This window comes from Lampetra fluviatilis, chromosome 46 (genome assembly GCF_964198595.1).
Source record: "Lampetra fluviatilis chromosome 46, kcLamFluv1.1, whole genome shotgun sequence".
Taxonomy (NCBI): Eukaryota; Metazoa; Chordata; class Hyperoartia; order Petromyzontiformes; family Petromyzontidae; genus Lampetra; species Lampetra fluviatilis.
Window position 1 is genome coordinate 5,777,583 of NC_136320.1, and position 25,998 is coordinate 5,803,580.

The 25,998-nt window shown below is 42.0% G+C and overlaps 1 protein-coding gene across 2 annotated transcripts in view; it reads left to right on the plus strand.

Moving 5' to 3' along the window:
- LOC144947710 (cAMP-dependent protein kinase catalytic subunit alpha) overlaps positions 1–25,998 on the plus strand; it is a 79,778-nt gene that overhangs the window by 24,084 nt on the left and 29,696 nt on the right. Inside the window, exons 1-2 of one of the 2 annotated variants that reach the window (XM_078877016.1) lie at positions 20,689–20,989; positions 24,892–24,953. In XM_078877016.1, coding sequence (XP_078733142.1) covers positions 20,983–20,989; positions 24,892–24,953 — 69 coding nt within the window. In that variant the 5' untranslated portion in view covers positions 20,689–20,982. Of the gene's footprint in view, positions 1–20,688; positions 20,990–24,891; positions 24,954–25,998 lie in introns of those variants that run through there. The other variant, XM_078877015.1, reaches the window with a different exon arrangement.

A 25,998-nucleotide genomic window follows, 5' to 3' on the forward strand; every position in this document is an offset into this window, starting at 1 on the left:
GAATAATTTGTAGTTAGTGTTTTAATTTGGACCCTGATACCGGCACATGATGGCGTCCTCTTGCAATTATGTCAAGGTATCTTGAACATCCGCTGTGAAGCCGATGGCGCAAATTATCATGCTTTTTACACCTGCAGTAAAAATCATGGCGGCCGTTGGATGCGGACCATGAACTTGTGAAACAAGCAGCGGATGTGCTACCGCTAGGACATGTCGCCACCCAAGATTGGTGATATTTGTTCATGATGAAGTTATTAAATTCAAAATATGTCCCTGCTTAAGTGTTTAGGATGCATTAATTTCCGTGGGTGCCTTAAGCGATGAAATTCCACATTCACGATGGTGTGGGGTTAAAGCTCTTTTCACAAATTGATAATCGTATTGGCCCCTAAGAGATGATGAGTTTATTCGATCCCTGACCATGGTTTGAACTGACATCCTTACTGATTTTGAATTGAGTGCTCTTATGAAAGTGCCACCCAGCCGGGTATATAACAATTAAATTTGGCTCCAGGAGCCATAGTTTCAGAACACTTTCTATCGTTTTTAAATAATGTTTTTGTTTTATTGATGTCACTAAAATATATACATGGTTCAGCCAATTATGGTCCTGTGCTTTTTTAAAATCACAGGTGGTGCATATTATGTGCATGTGTCACTTACACAGAACATTTAGCAGTGAGGCTCCCAACTCACAATTGGAAGGTGTGATGAGTTAAAAGTCTCAGTTGTGGGTAGACTTGGCTCTTATTTTCTTTGGTTAATAACATGACTCCCATGTAGAAAGTCAACAGTATTTATATTCTTGGTTCTTTCGGTAAAGTCACATATAAAAAAAGGTTTTCCCCCATTATTTTATTATTTCCCTTCTACGTGACTTTACCGAAAGAACTAAGAATATGAATCCCTGCAATCACGAAAGCTTTCAATCAAAATTCAACAGTATTTGTTCCTATGAAGGAGTTTGCCCTGACGACATAGGTCTGTGAAATTCCCATCACTGGCAGAGAACTGACAATGGAGATGAACTCTGCCCCTCATTAGATTGAGCATGGAAAAGCTTTTAATTTATATACAGTAGTTCAAATTTAAGTGGACACATAAAATGGTACAAAAACATTTAAGCATTTATTTTGTGCCATCATGATGCCTGAATAGAGAACATCGTATGTACTGAACCTTACGAAATCACATTGAATGTGCCCAATATTGTCAGATCTTGGAAGCTAAGCAAATTTGAGCCAGGTTAGTATGGTAATGGGAGACTGCCAAGATTGTACGCTTATTCTGTGAGGTGGCTTGTAGATGTGTGTGGGTTGTATCCCCTCGTGTGTTACCCCCTCATGTGTGTGGGTTTTATTTGGTACTCTGGTTTCCTCCCACATGCAAAACACGTATTAGTGGAATTGGCTAAACATCCCGATGTAGGACCCTTCAGCCCCAGGTGAGGTTTTCTTTGGTACTCGAAGTACATTATTATAATTAACACCCGAGAACCTAAAGTAATATCAGATCGGTGCCCACAATCTATACCCGTGATCTCTGGTGCCAGCTCACTGCTCTGACACTGGCATGGCATTATCTCCCAGAGCCACCCAGCCACCTCCACGGATGAGCAATAATTGATGAGGGGAGTGGAGGGCACCAGTAAGGGGCCTAATCCAGTATACTTCCGGCCACGTTGTGTGAGCGCAGTGCTTGGCGTTTTCCTAAATATAGCATCTGCTTTGCGAAGGTTAATCCCATCGCACAGCTGGCTGGGGTGTGGGGCGGGCAGGCAAGTGGGAGAGTGGGGATGGAGGGGGATGCATGTGCAATCCGAGGATTGATAAAGAGCATGGAAGAGAGGGCTATGACGTGCATAATAATCCATGGACCCAGACTAAATATTTCACTTCTGGATAGCCACCTCAATGGGCAAAGAACCAGTGGCACTAATTAAATTGTATTGGCCACGTAAAATTACGTTCGTACAACTAACGTTTGCCACTTCAGGTTGTGCTACCAATTTCCGCTCTGGATCTGTCAGGCCTTGGGGGAAATGGGGGTGTGTGCAGAGTGTGTGGCGTGTTGAGTAAATAATCTGAATTGCAGGGTGCCACCTTACCTAATCAAAATAATGCATCATATCACTGTCTCATAAAAACACGGAGAGTCAGCAAATAAAGTTGCTATACCAAGCATTTCCAGATTGGACATTGTAAAATTGAGGCTGATTTTCATCTTGAATTGAGATTAATAAAGTGCCTACTTACAGCTCTACACTGTTCCGGCCCTGATTAAAGTAAAAACTAGTAAACGCTTATTGAGTATATACTCTAGTTTGGGTTCAATATGAAATCAATTTACAAAATTTTGCTAGTCCACTGCTGGATGAAACCCTGTCCATGCCATGTTGTTCAAGGGGGCCTGTTTACCCATACTTCACCATGCTGGTTAGTGTGGATTGGTGAAGTGAGTGCCCAAGACCGTATCAAATTTCATTCACCACTGGTGTTTGCTGTGTTTAGGAATCAATCGAACCCATGTTGATGGGTTCATAGTGCAGTGTGCTCATGACTGTCACTGGTCCATCCTGGTGGGAGAGGGGGGAGTCAGCTGTATTTAATAATTAATCCCGAAGTATACTGAATGAGTGTTTTCATGTAGCAGGAAACCAGAGTATCTGAGGAGAACCCATGCATATGAGAGGATAACATTCAAAGAACCTCACAGATGAATGGTTAAGGTGAGCGTTCGGTATTAAATAGGGCTTTATGTGAAGATTGGAGTCAAGAGTTATGATTCCCAGTATATAATAGGGGTTAGAGTTAGAATTCGGGTGTGATTTCGGGTTATAAGTAATGTTTGGGTTGCAGTTAGAACTAGAGTTACTTTTAAGTTTAGGATGAAATTGTACTGTTGGATAGTCAGGAATTATTTTCATATTCAATATTATAAATACAATCCCGTGAGAGCCCACTGATACAGAAAGTACCTATGTGGTTTGCAATAGCTATTGTTATAATTTTTTGTGATTTCAAATGAATTTATTATTTTCACAGTTTACAAAGTGTTAAGTTTAAAATGTAACTGTCATGGCAGTGCTGCCCCCTTTGGTAGTTAATTAACAACCTGTTCACAGCCAACATAACAAAATCTGGCTTTAGCACTTATTCAGGCACTTTCATTTCCAAAACTATGATATATAATTCTCCGATTTCGAAATGTTTGATAATTTTTAATGTAATTACATGACAAAAATCACAGACTTGCAAAGCTTAGAAGTCAAACTCTATGTAGATGAATGAACATTGGGTTGGTCCTTATCTCCAGTGATGGAAATACCTTTTTCACATATGAGGGTCATTCTCTCCACAATAGGGCCACTTGTGACATCCAACAAAGTGGCTACTCATTGACCATAAAGGGATGATGGGTTGAGTCAAAATCCGACCAGTATGTGAACTGGAAACCTTCCAATTATTAGAGTTAAGTACTCCAATAACAGCACATTTGAGCTCCGTAGAAGTAACTGAAACAATCCCTTTTAATTTGCTGTCTATGACCAAATCACCCAGAATACATCCGTTCTCATCAGGTCTTGAAAAATGAGCATAATTGAGCCGAGATAGTTCTTGGATGGTTGACCACCATGCACTTGTCATGGGGCTGTGGGACTAAGTGATGGGCAGCAGAGGGCGGTTCAGAAACATCTTTGCTGTTTTGGTATAAAACACCATTTATATGCAGATGATACACAGATTTATATCAGTTTCAGTCAATCTGATATCAATCCAACTTCCACTCTGTCTTCCTGTTTGATCGCAGTTGCCGACTGGCTCGCGGCAAATTTTCTTCAAATGAATAATGCTAAAGCTCAAGTTCGCTTAGTTGGAAGAAAATCCCTTCGAAGCGTTATCACTGTACTGTTAGTCTGCTTGACTCTGATCTTCATGTCAGTCAACAGGCACGGATTCTTGACGAACTTATCTTTTTCTTCTCACATTTCGTTTATGTGCAAACTGATTATTTCCATCTCCTTAACTTCTCGTATCTGTAACTGTTTCTCCGATATGGCTGCAGAAACAATTATTTATGCCTTTGTTACCTACAGGCTAGACTATTGCAATTCTCTGTTATATGGTCTTCACTTGTATCTTATCCAACGTGTACAATATGTGCAGAATGCTGTCATCCTATTACACCCATCTTACGATCCCTCCACTCGCTACCTATTCAGTCCAGAATAACTTTCAAGACTGCTCTGACTGTTTCTACAATTCTTCATGAGCTAGCCCCTGCCTATCTTTCTCCACTCATTTCAGTTTATTCCCCACCTCAGGTTCTCCGCTCTGCTTCACGAGGTTTCATGTCCACCCCAAAAATTAAACACAAATTAATTGGTGGACGAGCATTCACATATACAGCCCCCACAGTCTGGAACACTCTCCCACTACACATCTGAAAAATGAAATCATTTAACTTATTCAAATCTGAACTAAAGGCCAATGTATTTGTCCTGACATCGGCTGGAAAGTAGGCATTTATATTATTGTCAAACTGGCTCTTAACTTTTTGGCCACTCCACCATCTCTCCAGGAAAGGTTCTCCAAAATCCGGCGAAATGTTGGGATTGTGGTCTGGGGTATGGAGACTGAACGGATTTATTTATTTCTATTTATTTTCTCTCCGATAATTATTTTTTCTTGTTATGTGTATATTTTTCCTCATTATTTATGTATTCATTTCTTTTGCTAAGTAGTGGGGTTTTGTTTTTGTATTATGTGTATGGAACTGGATAATTGCTGTGCAGCGTTGAGGGATCGTATTGCATGAATGACGCTGTCTAAAATGAAATTATTATGATTTATTGACCTTGGTCCTGTGTAGAATCAGTGATTCTGACTTGGCTGCTTAAGAGCCTTCCTATCCCCTTGTCTTGTGCCGATGCAGCCAGCTTCACTGCATTTGCCACACGGTGGCGCCACATTTATGCTGCGGAGCCAGCATTGTGCCCTCAGGTTATGGGTAGGGGGAGTAGGAAGGGCAAGACGATACTGAATGAACCGGTCCGGGGCATAGTGTATACCTGCCAACCCATTATCAGTGCCTATCTTATTACAGACCAATTCAGACCTTATTGGTCACCCCGTGTCCTTATAAATCTCAACGTTCATCCTTCAAAGTACCATCATAAGGGAGAAACACAAACAAATAGACAAACACATTTTTTGCCCATATTGAAACGGCTGTCTGCTGTATGGACCTGAGAGCTAAATTTCCCGTTACAATAATACGGGTAAACCGTATGGGTTGACAGATATGATAGTGGTTTCCATGGAGTCTATGTGCATGTTTGTAACTAATTTGTGTGAAGTGTGTATATCTTTATTATCAAATTGTGTGTGCGTTTGGGAATGTGTGTCATGTGGTTTGTAGCTATATACTGTAATGTGTTGTACAAGGCCAGGAGTAATAGTTACTTAAATTAGCTATTGCGCCAGATGTCGGCAAGTCTAACTTGCCAAGTTTTAACGGCGCAAACATTATTTATTTAATTGGAAAATGTCACCTGAATAAATCTTTATCGAACACCTCGTTTGCAAGGGTGTCCACGGCCTCAATTGACACAACATAATAAACAAGTCAAGACACATGAAAACATTTTAAATCTATAGAAACCCTTGTTAATTCGACACATGGCGCTCTCGCCTTGCCGAATTATCCAATATTCCGAATGATGAACAGTGGTACTCCCCAGTGCCTCCTGCCCCACAACGCGAACGTTAACGCCAGCTGCACGCTCCTTGTTCGACCACTTGTACACTGCACTCTCCAAGTCAACAAACTTTGTGGCCTTGATCCTCTTCTGTACCTTCTTGGAGCTGCTAGGATCCACCATACGCATTGACACACGCATGCATCAATTCTATCCAACATTTTGGATTTGTCTCGCAGACTAAGCGATTTATACTTCACCCCCTTACTTCTACTTCTTAATGTAGATGTAGACGACATTTCTGAGGATTGGATGGCACAGAGTGCATTAACAAGGTCAAGTCCAAAGCAACGTGTCTGCACCAACCCTCACAATGCGCGCCGCCACGAGACCGAGTCTTTGTTTTGGTCGGCGCGTGGCGTCGCTCCACGTGTACGCCGAAATTGTACCATTCGGTATGGCAATTCGGCTCATGGCGAATTACTAATACTAAATAAAAAGCTATGTATACACCGCGGCCGTACCGCGGCCGTACCAGAGGACGCCAAAAGTCCTGGTCTAACACCGTTTGAGACTAGGCTGTCTCTGTTGTGGACCAATCCGTTTCAAAGACAATGCATATATTATCAGTGTTTTTTGTTTGCATTCTGACCACAAGCATTGTGGCTAATGCAGACATGATTCCTTGTTAAAGGTTTCAGTTTGGTGTTTTAACATCTTAACACCGTCTTCTTGGTTCTTTCAGTAAAGTCACGTAGAAGGGAAGTAATAAAATAATAAAAATAAAACATTATAAAATAATTCTCACGACGTTTCGGCCACAACGCAAGCAGCCGTCCTCAGGTTGTGGCCAAAACGTCGTGAGAATTATTTTATTATGTTTTATTATTATTTTATTACTTCCCTTCTACGTGACTTTACCGAAAGAACCAAGAAGATGAATCCCTGCAGTCACGAAAGCTTTAAATCGAAATTTTAACACCGGTTTTGTTGCCAGAAAAAAGGGGGAAAACCTATTATCTTATAGAGTATGCATTATCCAATGCATATATCACCCAATGATTATAGTGTCTGCTAATGATCAACTCGTTATTAATTGTTATTAATTAATAACAAAGTTATTAAATGTGTGGAGTGAAAAACCAAACGTTAGGAAAGTTGCTCATAACCAAACACTGAATCGGCACCACTATTAGCCTTGGTGCAAAATCTGGGGTTTGGACACTTGCAATTAGACCAGGTGGTCAAGTGTAGCAAGTCTCATTTCAATCAGAAATAACACAATTATATTACATTTTATTTGTAATTTAATTTTACAGAAGAAACCTTCATTTTTTATTTTGATTGCCATGTGATTAACACTTTTTGCAGGGCATGTGAAAGTCTGTATCACAGAGTAGATCATTGGACAATGAAGGGACTTGGGAAGTAGTTGGAGTGATGCTGTAATTTGAGGCCATGAACTGACTCGTGGTTATGTTACATGTTCTCTCTGAGGTCTTCGAATGGAATTTATTTTCGTAACCTACTGAAGACATGATTAGTATGTCATCAAAAGACAATGTAATCATGGTGTTCACTTTTGGTATTGTTTTAGTCAGCATTTTGCATGCATTCCAAAGATATTGTTGTGGACAATAAAAAAAAATGTGTACTCGAGGCATTACACCAAAAAACATGCACTGCTTCAGAAAAAATGAATGTGCTGTGTGCTGTCGTTTAAAAATAGCCTCGATTTGCACGGTGTTTTATTCAGCCCAGCAGGTGGCAGACTCTGATGAAGTGGGATGTTTGTTTTATGGGCTCGAGCGCTGCGCCTGTGCTATTAACCCAGTGACCCGAGTTCGATTGCAAAACACGGCTAACATCAGTGCCAAGTGATATCACAACCAGGGCTGCCCCCTCCCTTTCTTTACGAACCCACACTGACCAACATAAGAAAATACACCCACCAGTATGACCACCACGGAGATGAAGTGATGAGAGAAGGCTCGTGCACAAGAGTGAGATGGATTGCGGCGTCGTAACAGCGCGACGGATGCCAATGGCATTGGGAGGCCTTCATCCAGAAGTGGATACAACATGGATCATTATTTGTTATTTTGTCTGTTCTACGTGTCCGATGTTGGTGTGTCTGTGCGTTTTTTAAATTAATACCACTTTGTAGGAGGCCGTTTTTGACCAAGTTACCGAGAATGCTCTCAACCTCGTCAGATTTGTGCTTCGATGGGCGACTATAATGCACAAACAGATTGTCATAACGCTGCGCATCTGCGTTGTGGGCAACAGAGGACGTTGCAGCAAAGTGTATTGTTGTACTGTACTTGTATGCTTCCACGTCTATGCTGCCTGCCTTCACCAACCTGCGCTGACCAATGTGGTGTACAGCCCTTCTGTCAATCACCTGCTCAATGGATTGACAAACGGGCTCTATATACATGTAGAACTGGCAAAAAGAATCGTGATTTATGCAGATGTATTGCACTTGCCAATAACATTTGATAACCCATCAGAATTAGTTTAACAAGCCTTAGGACAACTGTAGAATGACACTAATTTCCCTGAGGTATAACAGGCTGAGTAAACCCCCAGAGAAGGATTTAATTAGCACATTTCCTTTTTGAGTCAAAGTGCTCTTGCAAACCACAGCATATCCTTCCAGATTTGTGCTTTTCAGGGTATTTTATTTAAAGTAACTTTAATCTAAGCAATTACTTCGTCAACTTTTTGGCTGTGGTATTTGAACCAAGGAACCTATACAACGCTTGGGCTAAGACAATGGCCACTTGGTCTTGTAGCCAGTGTTAAAGCTCTTATTAGTTACGCACAGATGGAAGAAAGCTTGGCCCATTTCATTAACCCCAATAATTGCTGTTTTTCATGAATGAATACGTTTTTATGTTTATTCAGCGCTAGTATTTTGAAATATTTAAACAACAGTAGTTATGTACCATACCACGCGATGAGCGTGTTCTTTCTGTGTTTTTAACATGAGTGAAATGCAGTGGAAATATTTTTTTTTACGTTAAGGGCATAACCCTGCTCTGTCCTGTTTACAGAAATGTATCGATGTTTTGCCATAAACAGGGTCACCCATCCACAGTTGATTGAGGTATTTTTTCCCAAAATAGAGGTTTTTGTGAGTTGGATTGCATGAATAGAAATGTGTCGTGAAATTTGCCACCACCCAACAGTCAGTATGGTTTGTCATGAACAAAACATGCCAATTAGTTACTAGTTCAGCACACCAGCGTGTTGGAGAGTAATCCCACAACATTTACAATTCGAATGCTGTGATGTTTCGCCAGAAATGACAACCAGCCTCATCAGGCGACAGTCAGCATTGTGTGTGGAGGAATCCTCCTGTTTCAGTCTTAAATAGAGGGGTGAATATGATGTCGTCACTTGTGAGCCAAACAGATGCGAAGACCAGAGGGGGGTTAACCTCGTCATGTAAATTCCATAATCAACGTTTTTGGGTTTAGATCGCGTTATTTATAAATGTGTCGTAACCCTCCACCACCCGACACGGCCAATCAGTAAAAAAAAATGTCACGTTGACAAAAGACAAATAGTTCACTGCTTTAGCCCACCGGTGTGTTGAAGTGTGAAACCACAACATTTACAATTTTTGAGTACGACGTTTCGCTGGTAATTGCATCCAGCATCATCAATTCCCCAGAATGGTGAAGCCTACGTGTTAAAATGTAAATTCCAATTGACATCTATGATTAGTTGGGTTTCTCACAGTTAGTCAACATAAATTATTTCGTTTTTGCCTGTTTAACAACACGTAGGTTTTTGCGACCATAGACATGCAATCACTGTCTAATCGCTTGCACATGTCACCATACGTCAATGTTGATTAATTGCGAGCAGCCACTCATAGTTATTGTGATTTTTGGGGCCCAAAAACAGTATAATGTACACACATAATGGGATTACGCATTGCAGCATCGCCCCTTACTTGCAAGTTTGCATGCTCCTCATACAGAAAGTGTTGGGGCTCATTGAGGCTGTTTTAGGCAAACTAGCGTAACAATAATTTGTTAGGGTGCATCTAGAACCTAGAGTGGAGTTTTGTTGTACAAATCATATGGAAAATAATAAGAATGATAAATAGTGGGTTGAGATATTAACAGCTGAATTCATACTCATTGGTTCTTTCGGTAAAGCGACGTAGGTAGAAAAAATAATAGATCACGACGTTTCGATCGCAACACAAGCAACCGTCTTCAGGTGAAAAGAGTTTAATTCATGTATTATTAATATGAGAATCAACTTTAAGCTAGGTATCATTAAAGTAGTCTTAAACTTAAAAACAAAGTTGAGTGGCTTTGGGAAAATATGCAGCTTCACATCTCACGTGCATCAGTGTTTTTAGAGGGCTCGGTGATTATTGCATAGGTAGTTTGTGTAGTGCCCACGACTCTACTACATAATTCACGTGTTGACTGCCAAGCCCTTTTTTTTTTGCCTTGTTCGCATTATTCTCCCCTTGCAGCCAAAACGCAGGTCGAGGGAAACAATGCAACGAGAATGGTCACTAGTGGTGGGAATGTTTTCTCTGAAGTTCAATATTTATTTGCCCAGCGCCATATTTTAGAGACATTGTCACGAGGCGGAGGCCTTTGGCGATGCCTGAATGCAGAGGCGCTGGTGACTTTCAGTCTTAAGTTCCAAAGGCTGCACGAAACAAGGATGTGATGAAATGTTTTTGTTCAACGTTTCTTGAGATGGGATGGCTCTGAGGTAATCTGGCAGAGTATTCCACACCGGTGGAGAGGCGACTGGAAATGCTCTGTCGGCCATTACGGTTCTGGTCAGTGGAATCACAGCAAGGATTTGCTGGCTGATCACAGAAGTCTGATCAGATTGTGAGTTGTTCAAACACAGATGGGCGACGAATCTGTCAGAGCCTGGTGAGTGATGGGAGCAGCCTTGTACTCGATACATTTCTGAATCGGCAGCCAATGAAGACCCATGAAAGGTGTGGTAGAAGTGTCACGATGTGATGCCTCGTGGATGAAAACGTGTGAGGCTGAATTTGCTGTTGCCTGCTGAAGTTACCAGATGATGATCAGCAGCGAATTGCAGGAATCTAGTCGTGTGTTCACAATACTACAAGCAAGTGTGCTCACAGTCAATTTGTCCAGTACCACCAGTCTTAATATTGCGGAGTGCCCGGATGTGATTGTTCCAATCACAGCAGATGTTTGTAATGCTGCAGTTGAAATTGAGATGTTTGTCAAGCGTTACTCCAATTACCTTTACAGACTCAGATAGGGCACCAATGTGACTGTGACATACATCAACAATATTTTCATTCTATTCGAAGCTTTCGTGACTGCAGGAATCCCTAATTGAAGTACGCTGCCCTTTGTAGGCAAGCATTTAAATAATGTATTATTTGATGATTCGCTTCCACGAAGCACTAAGGCGGTAGCTATCCGAACGGTTAAAGTTATTTTGATTTCTTTCAATTTCGATAGATTCTCTAATTCGTCAAAAACCTCTGTTATGGATGGAAATTGGTCACGAAAGCCTACGTGTTAAACCTAATGCAGTGAATATCACGTCGCGGTCTGTTTTTCGCTTGCAAGTTTCAGATTTACTGCAATACACCCGTCCTTGGACGGGCAAAAGGCTCGTGGTTCAGAATGATCCAGCATCAGTCCGTGCCCATATGTCTACACCGGTGGCCCGTGTGTAAGCACAGTGCCTTTCAAGGCTCCCAATAGAGGGCATGAAGATTGTGTTTTTCCTGTGGCCGATTGTGCAGAATTAGCTTCCGACAACACGTTACTGCTTGTGTCTTGATTTTGAGCAGTGTCAACAGGGAACTACCATGGGGGCGCTTGCCCTGTGTGTCAATATTTTCTTTAGTTTGTGGAATATAGAGTGTATAAACAGCATGTGTGTTAGTTACGTGGATGAGCAAAAGTCTTGATTTGATTCTCCTGACTCAATAACTGCCTTTTTCTAAGTTACCCAGACACTGCGGAATCTTGATCTCGACAACTAAGCAGAGTTGAGCCTGGATAATGCTTGAATAGGTGGCCAGAATGAACAGGACAGATATTGTTGACTGTGGGGCTATTTGGGTGTTAGCAGCAGGCAGTGCACCAAAATATACTGTTATACAGTACATCTACGTTTTCATGTCTCTTCTCCCCGCCATGACCAACCCTCAACGACGAGCATAATGAAGCAATGGTCTCGTAATCCTCACAACCCCTAGAGCAGCTCTCATCCAGCAGTATATTGACAAAAGTACTGTGCTTCGACACATGCATTTGAGTAAATTATTAATAACTCGCTGGGACTTGGATTCACCACGCCCGGCCGCCTTTGTCTCCCCAGTGGCGATGTTCACACACCACACCAGTTACTCGTTTGAGGCTGAGTCGACCTAAGGGAGTCCCAGGACCGGTTCAAATAATCGTCACTGGGGTGGCCGTGAGCGGTAATCGAACTCGGGCCGCCGGGTTTGTAGCGCGGCGCGATAACCACTACGCTACCGCTTCCCCCACACACAAACGCGCGCGCGTCCATGGGTACACAAACACACGCTTGCTGCAGACACACAACCTTTAGGGTGCGTACAGCAGTAAACGACTGAAATAATAAAACAATGCTGCGCGAAGAACGCCTTAGACCTGCAACACATTTGTATTTCACTTTACCCGCGATCAGCAGGCACACTCCGTTACGCTGGAAAATACCCACATGGCAAATTTCAAGTTTGTTGCATGTCGGGAAGTACGCTAAACATTTTGAACAGACACACATATTCACAATTTTCCCTTTTATATATAGAGAGATAATAAAACGCAAACAAGCAATAGAAACATCATGGGAGCTCCTTTGCCAATACCAAAATATGAGAATAGGTTTTCCCCTTTTTTCTGGCAAAAAAACAGGTATTAAGATGTTAAAACACCTTTTACAAGGAAATCATGTCTGCATTAACCACAATACTTATGGTCAGAATGCAAACAAAAAGCATACTCTGATAATATATGCATTGTCCTTGAAACGGATTGATCCACACCAGAGACAGCTTTCTTTTGAGCCTCGTCTCAAACGGTGTTAGCCCAGAGGACGCCAAAAGGCGTACAGCACAAAGACAATGCCACCATCAGAGTAATGAGAGCTCGGGGTGAGCATCTTCATCATGGGACCTCCTTTGCCAGTACTATGTTTTTTGTTTGTATTTTGACCACACGTGTTGTGGTTAATGCAGACATGATTCATTGTAAAAGGTTTCAGTTTGGTGTTTTAACAACTTAACACCTGTTTTGTTGCCAGATAAAAGGGGAAAAACTTATTATCAAGCAATATAAACATTTGTAACTTTTTGGAAGTAGACACCTTCAAAGTGCGCAATTTAAGATACAAGCCACACAGATATGCAGTGAGGCCAGAAAGTTATGGAACCTTTTTCAAATCTACAGCAGCAAATAACTCGAAAGTAGATCATCTGGCCCCACTAGAAGAGTGCTATGTGGCCCACGGGTGGAGTTGTTTGGCATTTAACATGTGTGAGAGTGTGTGTGGATTTTCACGGTACCTCATTTATGGAAACATGCATTCCGACAGGTTAGACCTGGCAGGTAGCCTCAGCATTCTAACAAACATGTTTGTTCGGAAAAAATAAAAAGACTTTGATTTCAATTTAAAATGGCAATCGAGCATAGGGTTTGTTTTGTATTCTACAGAGTGTTTCAGTTGTACTATCAACATGCCAGGAACAGGGAAAATAGAGCTGTATCACGATGCAAAACTATCCATAATTTGCTTTGTATTCCTCCATCTCATTTTTATTTCAGGTAAAAAAAGTGTCTCCTCTCATACTAACGCTGTCTTTCCGACGCATTCCACAAGTAGTGACTAATCCCATATCTGTATTTCCCATAAATATGCTAAATTCCTCTGTTGATATGCAAATTCCTTTGTCAAGGCGCTCTTCCTCCCCTAACGCAGCTTAAATATACGCTGCCAAGCTTGGTGGTGTTCATTCAGACGCTGTCTTTCCGACAGACCTGTTCTTCACCTGAGGGACGGCTGCTTGCGTTGTGGCCGAAACGTCGTGAGAATTGTATTTTATTCTGTTTTATTTTTATTATTTTATTTCCCTTCTACGTGACTTTGTGAAAGAACCAATAAGATGAGTGGGGCAGCACTTATTTCCATGGGTGGCACTGAGACAGATCAATGAAATAAATTCCACATTGTTTCTACATTCCCATAACAGTGCCCAGTCCAACCAGAGTCGTACTAATTCTAATAAAGATGACTTAAAGATGAATATCGCTATACACAATGAACAGGTGCAGTTCTAACACACCCCCATTCATAATTTCTAAATAAAGAATATACTGTAATAACTTGTTGAAAGCTAACACGGTCTTCATTGTTTCTAAGTGTAATAGAGAGTGTATTTCCATGTATGAAGAGCTTCATACATATTTTACAGTTTTTGTGTTGATGTTTTGAACATGCCTTTGACTAAATCACATGCAATGCGCCCAATTTCATAGGATCTCGGTAGAGAAGCAGACTTTGAATCTGGATATTGTTTGGATGGGCAACCACCATGCACAAAGCAGGTGTCATAGGTCACTGCAAGGCTCCATTGTCAGCAGAGGGAAGTGTACCCAAATCCAACTTGTATTCTCCTCTGCCTTCACACATGAAACAGTGTGGTGAAGTATGGTCGCAAACTCCCACAACCCACATGACATGGGGAGACTCATGCAGCAGTGAACTGATGAAAGGGGCTGTGAAATAAATTGGAGGCATGTTATTGGTTTTTTTAGGCTTTTCTTGTAAAATTAAGATATTAACAGATTGTGAAGGTAAATCATTAGAGAACCTGTTTAAGCCAAATTTAGCCAATGTAATTTTGTTCTTTCTGACTGTAGAAGACTTTCGACTACATTTTAGAGTCCACATTGACAGACCAGTGACTAATTATTATAAGAAATATAGCACAGGGCTGAGTTAAAGACTGAGTCTCGCTTAAGTCTGTAACATTGGCCAATATTTTTTTTCCAAAATGACCGTAGTCAATTATTGGCTTTGAAGATGGTGGCAACACATTAATGCAATATGGCCAAGAGAGCTCAGTGGTGGAACAAAAACACAAGCGACAAAGTTACTGCAGGGGTGCAACGTTCACATAAAGAGTTCTAGGACATTTTTAGGCCAAACTAAAGGTAAAAATTTGTAACTTTATCTTTTACCAGTGAAATATAATACTAATCCAAAGCATGGAGTGGACACCCATGAGGTCCTAGGCATCCACCTGTGATTAAACCGAATTATCACTTGTAGCAAGTTCATAGTCTCAACCAGTCCCCAATAACAGCACAACAAACTGCCATTAAATGGACAATCTTCATAGGGCATAATAAAACAAGGTGTGTTACTTAATAAGGAGTAGAAGTAAGGATTAGAAGCCTTTTAAAGTGACGACCGGAAGTTTGGGTGTAAACATTACAGTAACGTGTTGACTTGAGAAGTGGAAAGTGGTACAGTTGTTTTGCGAGCTGCAGTATAAATCTACTGACCTGAGTCCAATAGTGGCCATGGCGAACATCAGTAGCACTTGGTATAAAAACTGGTCCTGCTATCACCTTTCTTCACAAGCCCATACTAGCCAGCGTAGTGAAGTATGGTAAAAAAAAACACATTGACATGGCATGGGGATTCTTAATTGGTGGATTGTGAATAGTTGGTATACATTTATTTATTTATTAGCATTACTTTAAAAGTCGTTTAGTCAATGATACAAATGTAGATTTATGTTATAACTTCACACCCATTCACACAGCCTGAATAAAATTTAGAGGAAAAAGTTGAAAAACATCCTTCATCACACATGGGAAAACCATGCTTCTGTGTGACAAAATCTTTCCTGCGATGCACAACTGTTTCCTGGTGTTCAACCATCCCGTGTTGTCAGTGGTAATGTTGGCTTCTCACACGTGGGTTTGTCGACAGCAATCGGCGTGTGCAGACTCTAAAGTCGGTTTGAGCCGAGGTCTCTTGTGCATTGCACACACGCATGCTCACGCCTGCCTGCAGGATTGTGGAGAAAAGTCCTTTATTTAGGAGCAGGTGGGAGTGCCATGAGACTCAGCTGCTTGCTTATAGGGGAGACTTGGGTATAAACATTACAGGAACATGTTGAGGTAAAAAATGTGCATGAGCGTGGGATGGCAAGGATAATACAGGTGGGTAGCATGTCGTGCATTTCACAAAATGATGTCTTCTCTTTGCCCCTTGTCCAGCCACTGCTAAATTAATTAAAATCATTCGTATGCTTGGTATTCTCGCCATTTTTTCGTGTAAGGATATCACGACGTAGCCACTTTTTCACGGGCCATTATGAGTTGTTGCTCTGGAAACATGATTGGTCGTGATTTCGGGGCTGCGTGAAGGCTGCCAACTTCCACTCACCAGCCTACACCATGGTGTGGGTTAAAGGAGATTAAGCTTACAAGAATCATGCTCTGCTGCAAACACCATGCTTGGTATGGACGATGCGACTACGTCTCCCCATTTGGGTGACAGTCAGCTCACTCCAGTTCCTCAACCACGGAGCTACCAAAACGCTCATTACTTGCGCCGACACTCATCAACGTCGACACAAGCAACATGCCATGAGCAAATTAACCCGAACGTACATATGCGGATGCCATTGTCCTGGCAAAACAAGCAGCCACCTCCAATGACATCGAATCCACCTTGAACTGGGACCTAAACACCATTGAGGGATTTTTTCAGGAAATGGAGGCTCAAGCCAAACCCCCACATATCAACTCACTGCTTTTCATCATGATAACAGAAATGCTTAGCGCATCCTGAAATTGTTCTTTTGCAGCAACACTGCAACATTACCCCTCTCTAAACGAACTAGGAGGTAAGCTGGACAACATGGTAACTTTTCCATAACCATTTGAAGAAGGTAGCCGCAAAGACGAAGACAATGGTCAACTGACAAGCACAAGTTGGGGAGCATCGACATCAGTAGAACTGATGCTGATGCATCAGTTCTGCTGATGTACTCCGTAGTTGAGTCCTGGGCACCAGTATGGATCAGACCTAGCCACACTCAAATAACACTATGTAACACAATTTTTGTTCCTGCGTAGTAAGTGTTATTCCGTAATTGCTTATGCCTAAAAAGTATATAAAATGGCGATTATTCCCCACAAACTTTGCTTTTGTGATCGGGACAGTGATGTTTTGAAATGTACCTCTTTTCAATGAGAAATCGGGCGAATTTGTGTCTTTTCGTTCACATAAAGTCAGAAACAAACAACATACGAATCAAATTTAACATGTAAAAATGACGACAAAAGATTTTGAAGTGAGTAGTTTTTTCGAGATTTACAATTTTCACGAATCAGCCCCCAAATGTAGTCTCCCATCATGTTCTCGTTTTACTGTCCTTGGTAGCGGCGTTCAAAGTCCAGTATATCCTGGTGGAAGCGCTCGCCTTGCTCCTCCGAGTATGCTCCAATGGTCTGCTGGAATTTATCAAAATGAGTATCAAGGATATGGACTTTGAGGGACATCCTACAGCCCATTGTGTGCCGTAGTTCTTCACCAGAGTCTCAACCAGCTCCACGTAGTTTTCTACCTTGTGATTGTCCAGGAAGCCACGAACCACTGCGACAAAGCTGTCCCAAGCCACTTTTTCCTTACTCGTGAGCTTTTTGGGGAATTCATTGCACTCGGGGATCTTCTTTATCTGTGGTCCGCGAAGACACCGGCTTTGACCTTTGCCTCAGACAGCAAATCTAGATTTGAAAGCCAAATGGAGTTCACAAGAAGTCACAGAGAAACCCCTTGTGAAAGAGCCGATGACGCAAGATTTGGCTCCGATCTGCGAAGCTTTTGAGCCATAACCCTCAACTGTGCCTGCACAAACCATGGCAAAAAATGCAGATACTGGATGCATAAATGGAAAACGATAAAATCTCCGGTGTGCGACGGTGGTCACCCAAAACAGACCATGGAACACATAACAACTCAATGCCCGTTTCATAAACGTGAAGGAGACATCTCAACAATACCCTATGCTACTTTTGACAAAGTTATCTGGCTCGATTACTTCAATGTAAAATTATAGTTTTACTCTACATCCACATCAGCCATAAGAAGATAGACCATTAAAGTCTGCAGTTTTACAGTGTGGGTGATTTCGCTGTTTGGTTTTACCCAGCTATGTATGTTTGTATGTTGAACTTCTTTCGCACCATACGTAGCTAACAGTGATAATCGGCGGTGCGGGGGAAGGACAACAAACTAAGTTAATTTATGAACAATTTCCAAATATAACAAATACTTACTGTGACCATCTCTTTTTCAAATAACAAACTGGGATATGAAGCACACGACATCTGTTTTGATTACATAGATCCACATTAACTAGGAAGTCTACTGGGCTCAACCGTGAACCTCTACAACAAGCCGCAAGCGTGCTACTGCTTGGCCATGACAGACACTGTCAGTCATCGTTTGTTTTACTATCCGGTCAATTCTGCTGTAACGCGTGTTTTCATAACGCGAATTGATAAATGTATTAGGGAACACTTTATAACGCGGATGGGAATTGGATATAACAGAATTGAGTGACCAGAATTGCGTCGCGTGAGTAGGAATAAGCGGTTGTACGGCTGCCTCAGCATCGCATCACACAAGGCGTTGGGATGCTGCTGGATGCTTCTAGATGCTCCACCTCAGTCTTATTTCAGCCTACATACGCATCTCATGTGTTATCGCGAACTGTGCTTTACCCTATATTTATTATAACGCGATTGTTCCACAACGTGGTGTTATTCAGGAACGCAACTACCACGTTATAGAAAAACAGATTGTACTTTATACCACACTAGTCAGTGTGGGTTGGTGAAGCGGGGGTCGTGAGAATTAAACCAGTTTGAACTTTGCGCTGTCCCCTCCTGGTGATTCGACGAGAGAAGCAGTCTACCTCAGCATGTTTCAAACCTGATGAGAGCTCAATGCAATTCATGATCTCTTTTGCAAAGGAAACATGTTATGAGGCGTGTAGTAATTCATCCCATCCACTACTTGATTAATTGCCATGATTTAGGATCATAATTCAACTCAATAGTAATTTTTGTTCTCGCAGTACATGGCTTTAAAATTCCCACGTACGTGCAGCGTTTCACTGAACTTTGCTGTGATGTATTTCACGCATTATATCATTTGTCCATTGAGGGCTTAAGAGTATATTTAAATTGCCGAATCGGAGACTTGTTTCATATCTGCGACCTAAGTTATTATTTATTTCCATAATGCAATTCATAGCAAAGGGTTGTTTTGTTAATATACTGGCCCTGTTATGGTAACATGGCATTCCCACAACTAGCTCAGGGCTACCAGCAGATGAGGGTTACTACAATTCTCTTTTAAGCATGGAAGCATGATAATCATTTAAGTTGAGGATATTAGTAGTTGTGTGGAGAAGCACTTCTTGGCTAAAATCAAGGTGGTACTGATTTTATTGACCCAAGCAGAATGGTGGGTTGAGCCAACCCTCGACCCAGATTTAAATTTGCCTTTTTCCAATCATGGGATGAGTGCTCTAACCATATCAACACATGGCTTTTGTTCCTGTATATGCGTTTCCAGCAACTGAATATCTGAAGCAATTTTCAAACTCTCCCTATGTTTTATTTTTTCTCTCCCAGTTTTGTTCCACTTTTTCTGTTTGTATCGTGTAATTTAGATGACGATGTTTCTGTTTGAAATACCCAGGGAACAGTGCAACACCTTGTGATTTTAAACTAGCCCCAGTTGATGATGTAACAAATGCTTCTGAATTCATTTGAAATTAGACCTTTTGTCCACACAAAGTAAGTATGCTTTTTTAAATCCTTTATATTAAGTTCACTTGCTTGCTTGCGCGCTTACGACCGTGCAAATCTTTCGGTCGTTTTTTAACCCACTTCCCGTGATCCAATCGAGCTGACATTTTGCACACAGACTCGTTGTGCGTGACAATTTATTTTCGTGAAAATTTTTTTCCAAAATTTTCCACTTTTTAGGAAAATTTTTTTTTCATATTTAATTTAAAATACCAATGTGATAAAAATGAAACTCTTACTCAAGAAAAACAGAAATAAATAATAAAATAAAACCGATGCCACGCATATAAATGATTTATAGTGAAAAACTTTGTTTTCACGGGTTAATTTGTATATGCCCTGCAATGAGTGTAGCATGGCAAGAAAATAGAATCGTCAAAGCAATAATTTATATGAAGTGAAAATATTATAATTATTTTTTCCCCCCACATTGCATTGGTCTCGTGTCCATACTTTTTGTTACACGGTTATTGGTGACTGGGTTGACACCATTACATTTCTCCACTTGAAAACCCAGTTTACTCAAAGGTGAAACCTGGTTTAAAACCTAGGGTATCAGTAGCTCTAACTCTGTTCTCACGCGATATTAGCCCCCCGAGCAATGTTGTTAACAAGCAAAATCCTTGCGATCTATTTATTTATTTTCAGAGTATTACTAGATGTCTTTGGGCAAGAGAGTGACAGGCCAGGCTCGGCTGTACAGTGTTGCTTTTAAAAATAGACAGGCTGCAAGTGCAGCAAGGAAAGAGGAGCACATTCAGATGTACAGCGACATAACTCCAGCCTGTGCGCCGGAAAAGCGATGCTTTCAGGAGATCACTTTCCTCATTACATTGCCATCGCGGCAGCTTGGAGGTAAAAATAAACAGTGTCTTGCAGCAGGCAGAATACGTTCCCTGCTGCAAATGCAGCCCATGTGTCCCCAGGTATTCCAATGTCTTCAGTCGGCGAGGGAGTAAGCGCGTGCGCGCTGCGCGTGCGTGTGTGGTGTTCTGCTTGCGCTCGCGGGGAGGGGAGTGGTGGGGTGGGCGTGGGAGGGAATGAGCGAGCGAGGAGGAGGGAGTGGTGGCGCGAGGCAGTCGTGCGTTCCTTCCTGTGCGCATTCGTTCCCGTGAGCGCTGCCAACGCGCAACCGGCTAAGCCGGCAAGCAGCTCGTAATCAACCGTCCGGCTCCTCTTTTTTCCACCGCCACAGTTATCGTCATCTTTAGCTTCGTCTCTGCCTTTCGTCGTCCGTTCGCCTGTGTGGTTTGTGCCGCGGGCCCGCTCGGCTGAGCCGTCGGGCCCCGCTGGCAGGGTTCACCGCAGCGGCCGTACCCTGCCAGACTGGTCCGGGCACCACCGTCGACGTTATTTGGGAACCCGGCGTGCGGGATGGACGGTAAGGCTCGCGCCACCTACGTTGGCTGACCCTGCTCCTTCTCCCCCCCCCAACCCTCTATTCACGGCCTATTATTAGTCCCTTTCATTCGCGGCTCATTCATTAAAAGCGGCCTATTTATAGCGCGCGGTAGGGGTGTACGTGACGAGGGCTCGCTCCTCGCCGTAAGAGACGTTGCGTTTTCGTGTTTTTGCACCGCGCGGGTTGGGTGCCACAAATGGCACGTTCGCATGGAGCTGCCTCTCTGTTGCACCGGCGGTTTTGCTATTTGGGCTTCCTTGGCTGAAAATTTGCAGAAGCAATTGCCCATTTCTATCGTTGCTCCCGTGAGCAAAATGAGCTGCGCCTGGCTTCTGCCACGTCCGCCCTGAGAAATGAAATGTCATGAGCAGTCACCTGTGACAGCACCCTCACGCCCAAGGCAGGCTTGCAGTATGTATGGCTCAACTAGAAAAACAGGCTATCACGAGGGGCATGGAAAATCACACTTTTGGTTACCTGTTGCGAGATACACCTGTGGGTGGCTCCTGTGAGACCTCCGTTTGGCTCGTCTGTTGAGTCAATAATTCAGGTGTCAAGTGACTAGCTTAATAAATTCCTGTCTATCACCAAACAGAGCTGGTTGAGAAAAATTGTTTTTAACAGTCAAAGCCATTTTATGTGTATGTTGTTGATTCATTGCTTCTGTTCAATATACATGTACAGTATTCTGCCAGTTCACTGATGGATGCTGCTGATAATTTTACCAGGTTTCGGGAGAGTCGTCTGATAAATTGTTATTTTTAAAGGAATTTTTACATACGAGGGAAAACTGGATTACTTTGATAAAAACCCAGATGTACGTGGTCATTATTCTCAAATGTCTTGAGACAGGTTTAGGACCCGATTGCTACACTATCATTGTGTGCTCACCTCCTAGCCTCACAGTGTTTGGGAGTGTAACGATTGCACGTGAACCACCAACCGTTGCCTCCAAAGCGATGTATCAAAGGGGTGCACACCACCTTGTCTGACATAAAGCGACAGCCAGTTTGTGCCTGGTGTCTCCTTTACATGAAACACCTAGGGGTTGAAACACACAGTGAACACACATGCATGGCGTTGCACAAGCTTACTCCCCCACTGACCAAACAGCGGACTGCCTGCACACACAATTGCATGGTATTACCAAATGTTAAATAAAGGTTTAAGGGTCCTAATATTGTTGACACTAGCCTATTGATTACACCGAGCACGCGAGATCATTCGTACATGTAGAGGATTCTCGCGCTGTGCCGTTTCCGTTGCTCGATCACTTGCCAGTGTTTCATTTATTTTGCTACTAATTTGCTATTCGAGTTGTAGAGTCGTGCACGGTGATGTCATCGTGACGTCAGGATGCATGGCGTTAGTCATGATGTCACCGCAAGCTGTTTGATGCCACCGATCCGCACACATGCGCGATGGAACTATGGATCACTTGTTAGAGAGCGAGAACAGTGAGTGGACAACACCTTACGCACGGAAATCCAAGCTTATTTTACGAATGCCAGTTATAGCCTGTATGTAAATAGCTGCAAGGTGATCCTTTTTGTGAATAGGTTTAGGTTATATGTGACATTGCAACACACATTTGCATGTATGTATGTATGTATGCAGGCACATTCCCTGTAGCTGGTATAGAAGGTTAACACAACGCAATGTTAACTTTTTTAGTTTGTCACACCATTGTTTTACATGTAAGTTGCATTTACAATAAAACACAACTCGCTTGGTGTTGGTTATTCAGTAGTTTTACATTAAAAAAAAACATTAACCTACGCATAGTCAAACATGTAAATACTGTAGTGGTGCAAATATATAAGGCTTACTTGTAATGTTAGTAGGATCTGTATTATAGTGGCAAAATTATTTGTTCTGTTAAACGGTGGAGAAAAAATATGCATGAGAATAAATATTCAACAAAGGCAGTAGACTACTCGAATGAATTCTGCATGAATAGCTTTTAAATGTTTTCTGAATGTAAATCTCTTAATACGCCTCACAAAGAGGGGGGCAGGCTTAGTGTGAAGAAGGAAGTGTTTTTCCTCTCTCTATTGATACATGTGCCGTATTTACATTAAGTGACGGTAGTGCAATTCAATGCAAAAACATTGAAAGTGTCGGGAAAGGAAAGTGTACCCATTTGTCCGAGAAAGGGCTTCAATGTCAATATTTTCTATTGGCAACAGACTTTGGAACAATTGCCTTCGGGAAAAATTGATTTCAAAGTCATTCTGGCCAAAATATCGATGTGTGCGTGCGATAGAACTTGTGCACTCTGCAATTTGGGTGAGGGGGTGTCGTGAAAAAGGGAATTTACGGATAAGAGGAAATGCACTTTAGGTTGTACGAGGCGTTGTTTATAATGAATGTTCACAAGGAACGTTCGCAACATAGTGCAAAAAACAAACGATCATAACATTGGGTTTTAGTCCAGCTCTGAAGCAGTTTTCAATATCTGTTGATTTATTAAGTGTGAGAGAGCACCATCTTGTGTAGTGTAAGAAAGATGCCTGTTATAAGTAACAACAGAAATTGTTCCATGTTGGTATCGTCGGGAGTATTCCCTAACCATGTGATACTCTGCTGAATAAGGGAGTTCCAAGAAATGTTTCTTTGCTTCATGATTTTACTGCCAGTGCAAGTGGAATATATCTGATGATATAATTTTTTTAAACTTGTTTCCTGAACAAGAAAGCTATTTTTTATATAGGGAGAGTCTCATGGAATAGGTATGTTAAGTTGAGAGGATAATACAGGCACTCCTTGACATACGCGATAGATGCGTTCCTGGAAAAGCGCACGTATCTCAAAAATGGCATATGTCAAAAGCTATTTTCCCATAAATAATGGTAAAGGAATGGGTTAGGGGATTTCACTCACACTCACAGACATATAATCGCCTTTATTATCCTATCCTATATCAATGCAATACATATACACACAATATAATACTTTAAATTGAAAGGAAAATAATGTAAACTCTAATATAGTTCCTACAAAAATAAAAATGTAAATAAAGAAATACATTCTTACTTGTAACTTCGCCGGAGTTGTGTTGTGGAGCGGATGGATGTAGACGAGTAAACGTTACAGCGTACGATCACAACGAGAGACGTGAGACAAAGGGGGGAAGAGTGCTGGTGTACACGCAGCAAGATGCTGTACACACACTATAGTACACTAGTTACCGTACCGGCACTGGCTGCTGGCTCTGCCATTGGGTCGCGGTGCCAGGCTAGGGTGCCACATGTCGCGTTGCGGATGGCATTCTGAAAATGTCCTCACGTATGTCAATAAAATGTCTAAATACAAAGCGGGCGTTGTTCCAAAATGGCATATCACAGAGCGCATAAACGGAGGATTGCCTGTATACTTATGATGCGATGAAGCATCCATGCTGCTGGCTTATCTGAAAAATATAATCTAGACAGTTCTCCTTGGCTGTCCCATTGGCCACTCGTACCCTTTTTCCACTGGCACATCTGAGCCGTGCCAGTGGAGACTCGCCATATTGGTGGTTTTCCACTGGCTATTTGCAAAGCTGAGCCAGAACCAAACTGAAACTCTGATCTCATTAGACTGATGTCCTTTGAATCTGGCTTTGGACCAAACAGGGCCAGGAGCGAGCTTTGTCATTCATCACCCTTGGAAGTGTGACATTGATGTCACACGCTCAATGCATGTTATGTCAGTAGAATGCCTTGGATGCTGCAATGGAAAATAACCTGGATCCTCCTGAGCCACGCCAGGCTGGTTTGGTAAAGGCCTGGCATGGCTCGGTTGTACAATGGAAAAGAGAGTTCTTATGTCTGTGCAATATAAGGATGTACATTGGATGATTCAGCATGCTCATCTTTTTTTCACATTTCTTGTTGCAGTGAAAGAGTTCCTGGCGAAGGCGAAGGAAGATTTTATGCGAAAATGGGAAAACCCACAGCAGGTGAGAGCAAGGCAATCCACACAGCTTTACACACACAACAGCAATCAATGTTTGTGAGCCGCAATGCAAGATGGGTTCCTGATGCTGTTTGCCAACATTAGCACGTTTGGCTATGTATGGTGCGAAATAAGTTCAACATACATACAGACAACATCGGCACTGGGGAAACTAAAGGCAGTGGGCATAGATGGTACTGGCCCCCCACCACATTATCTATGCTGGGCTTAATGGGCACTCACTAACAGCACTCCACCACAGTCTATTTAGGGATGTCAGCCTCCAACGAATGTTTGTGCATCTAAAATGTAAATTGCTATACTTCCAAATATAATTAAGAATACGTTGAATTGTTATTACACCTTAACAGTTGTGAGTTTTTCTAGCTTTGCTCTGTGTGAGGTCACTCATTCTCATATGTTGCTCCATATCCTAGAACTCATTTCCAGCAACTATAAATGCTGTTCTCTACCTGCCGCTATTCAAGTCCATGCTCAAGACCTTTCTTTTTTGCTCGGCCTATAACTGACTGCCTCTGATTCATAATTGGTTAATTTTTGTTAGGTCGTGTAAATAGGTTTGTCGTAAACCCTCCTCCATCTGACACAGCCAGTTAATAAAAGTGTCACGTGAATCAAACGTGCCAAATGTATGACTTCTTCAGGTACACTAGTTTGGAGAATAATCTCACAACATGCAAATGGTTTACGCATTTCGGGGGATATTACATCCGGCATGATCAAGTTAACAGGAGCTCAGATCTGAAGTGCCTCGCTATAAATAATGAGTTGAGATGTGATCATATTTAAATGCTATTTATACAGCCCCTTGTCAATCCACTGCTGAATGAAAGTCTCTCTACACTGTCAGTCATGGTGATTGTTTGGCCATACTTTACTAAATCCTGCCTCAGTAGCTCTCCCGCTATATTTTTCACCTGATGACGTTGCTTGTGTTGCGATCGAAACGTCGTGATATTTTTATTATTTTTCTATCTACGTGGCTTTATCGAAAGACCCAAAGAATACATACTTTACTAGGCTGGTAT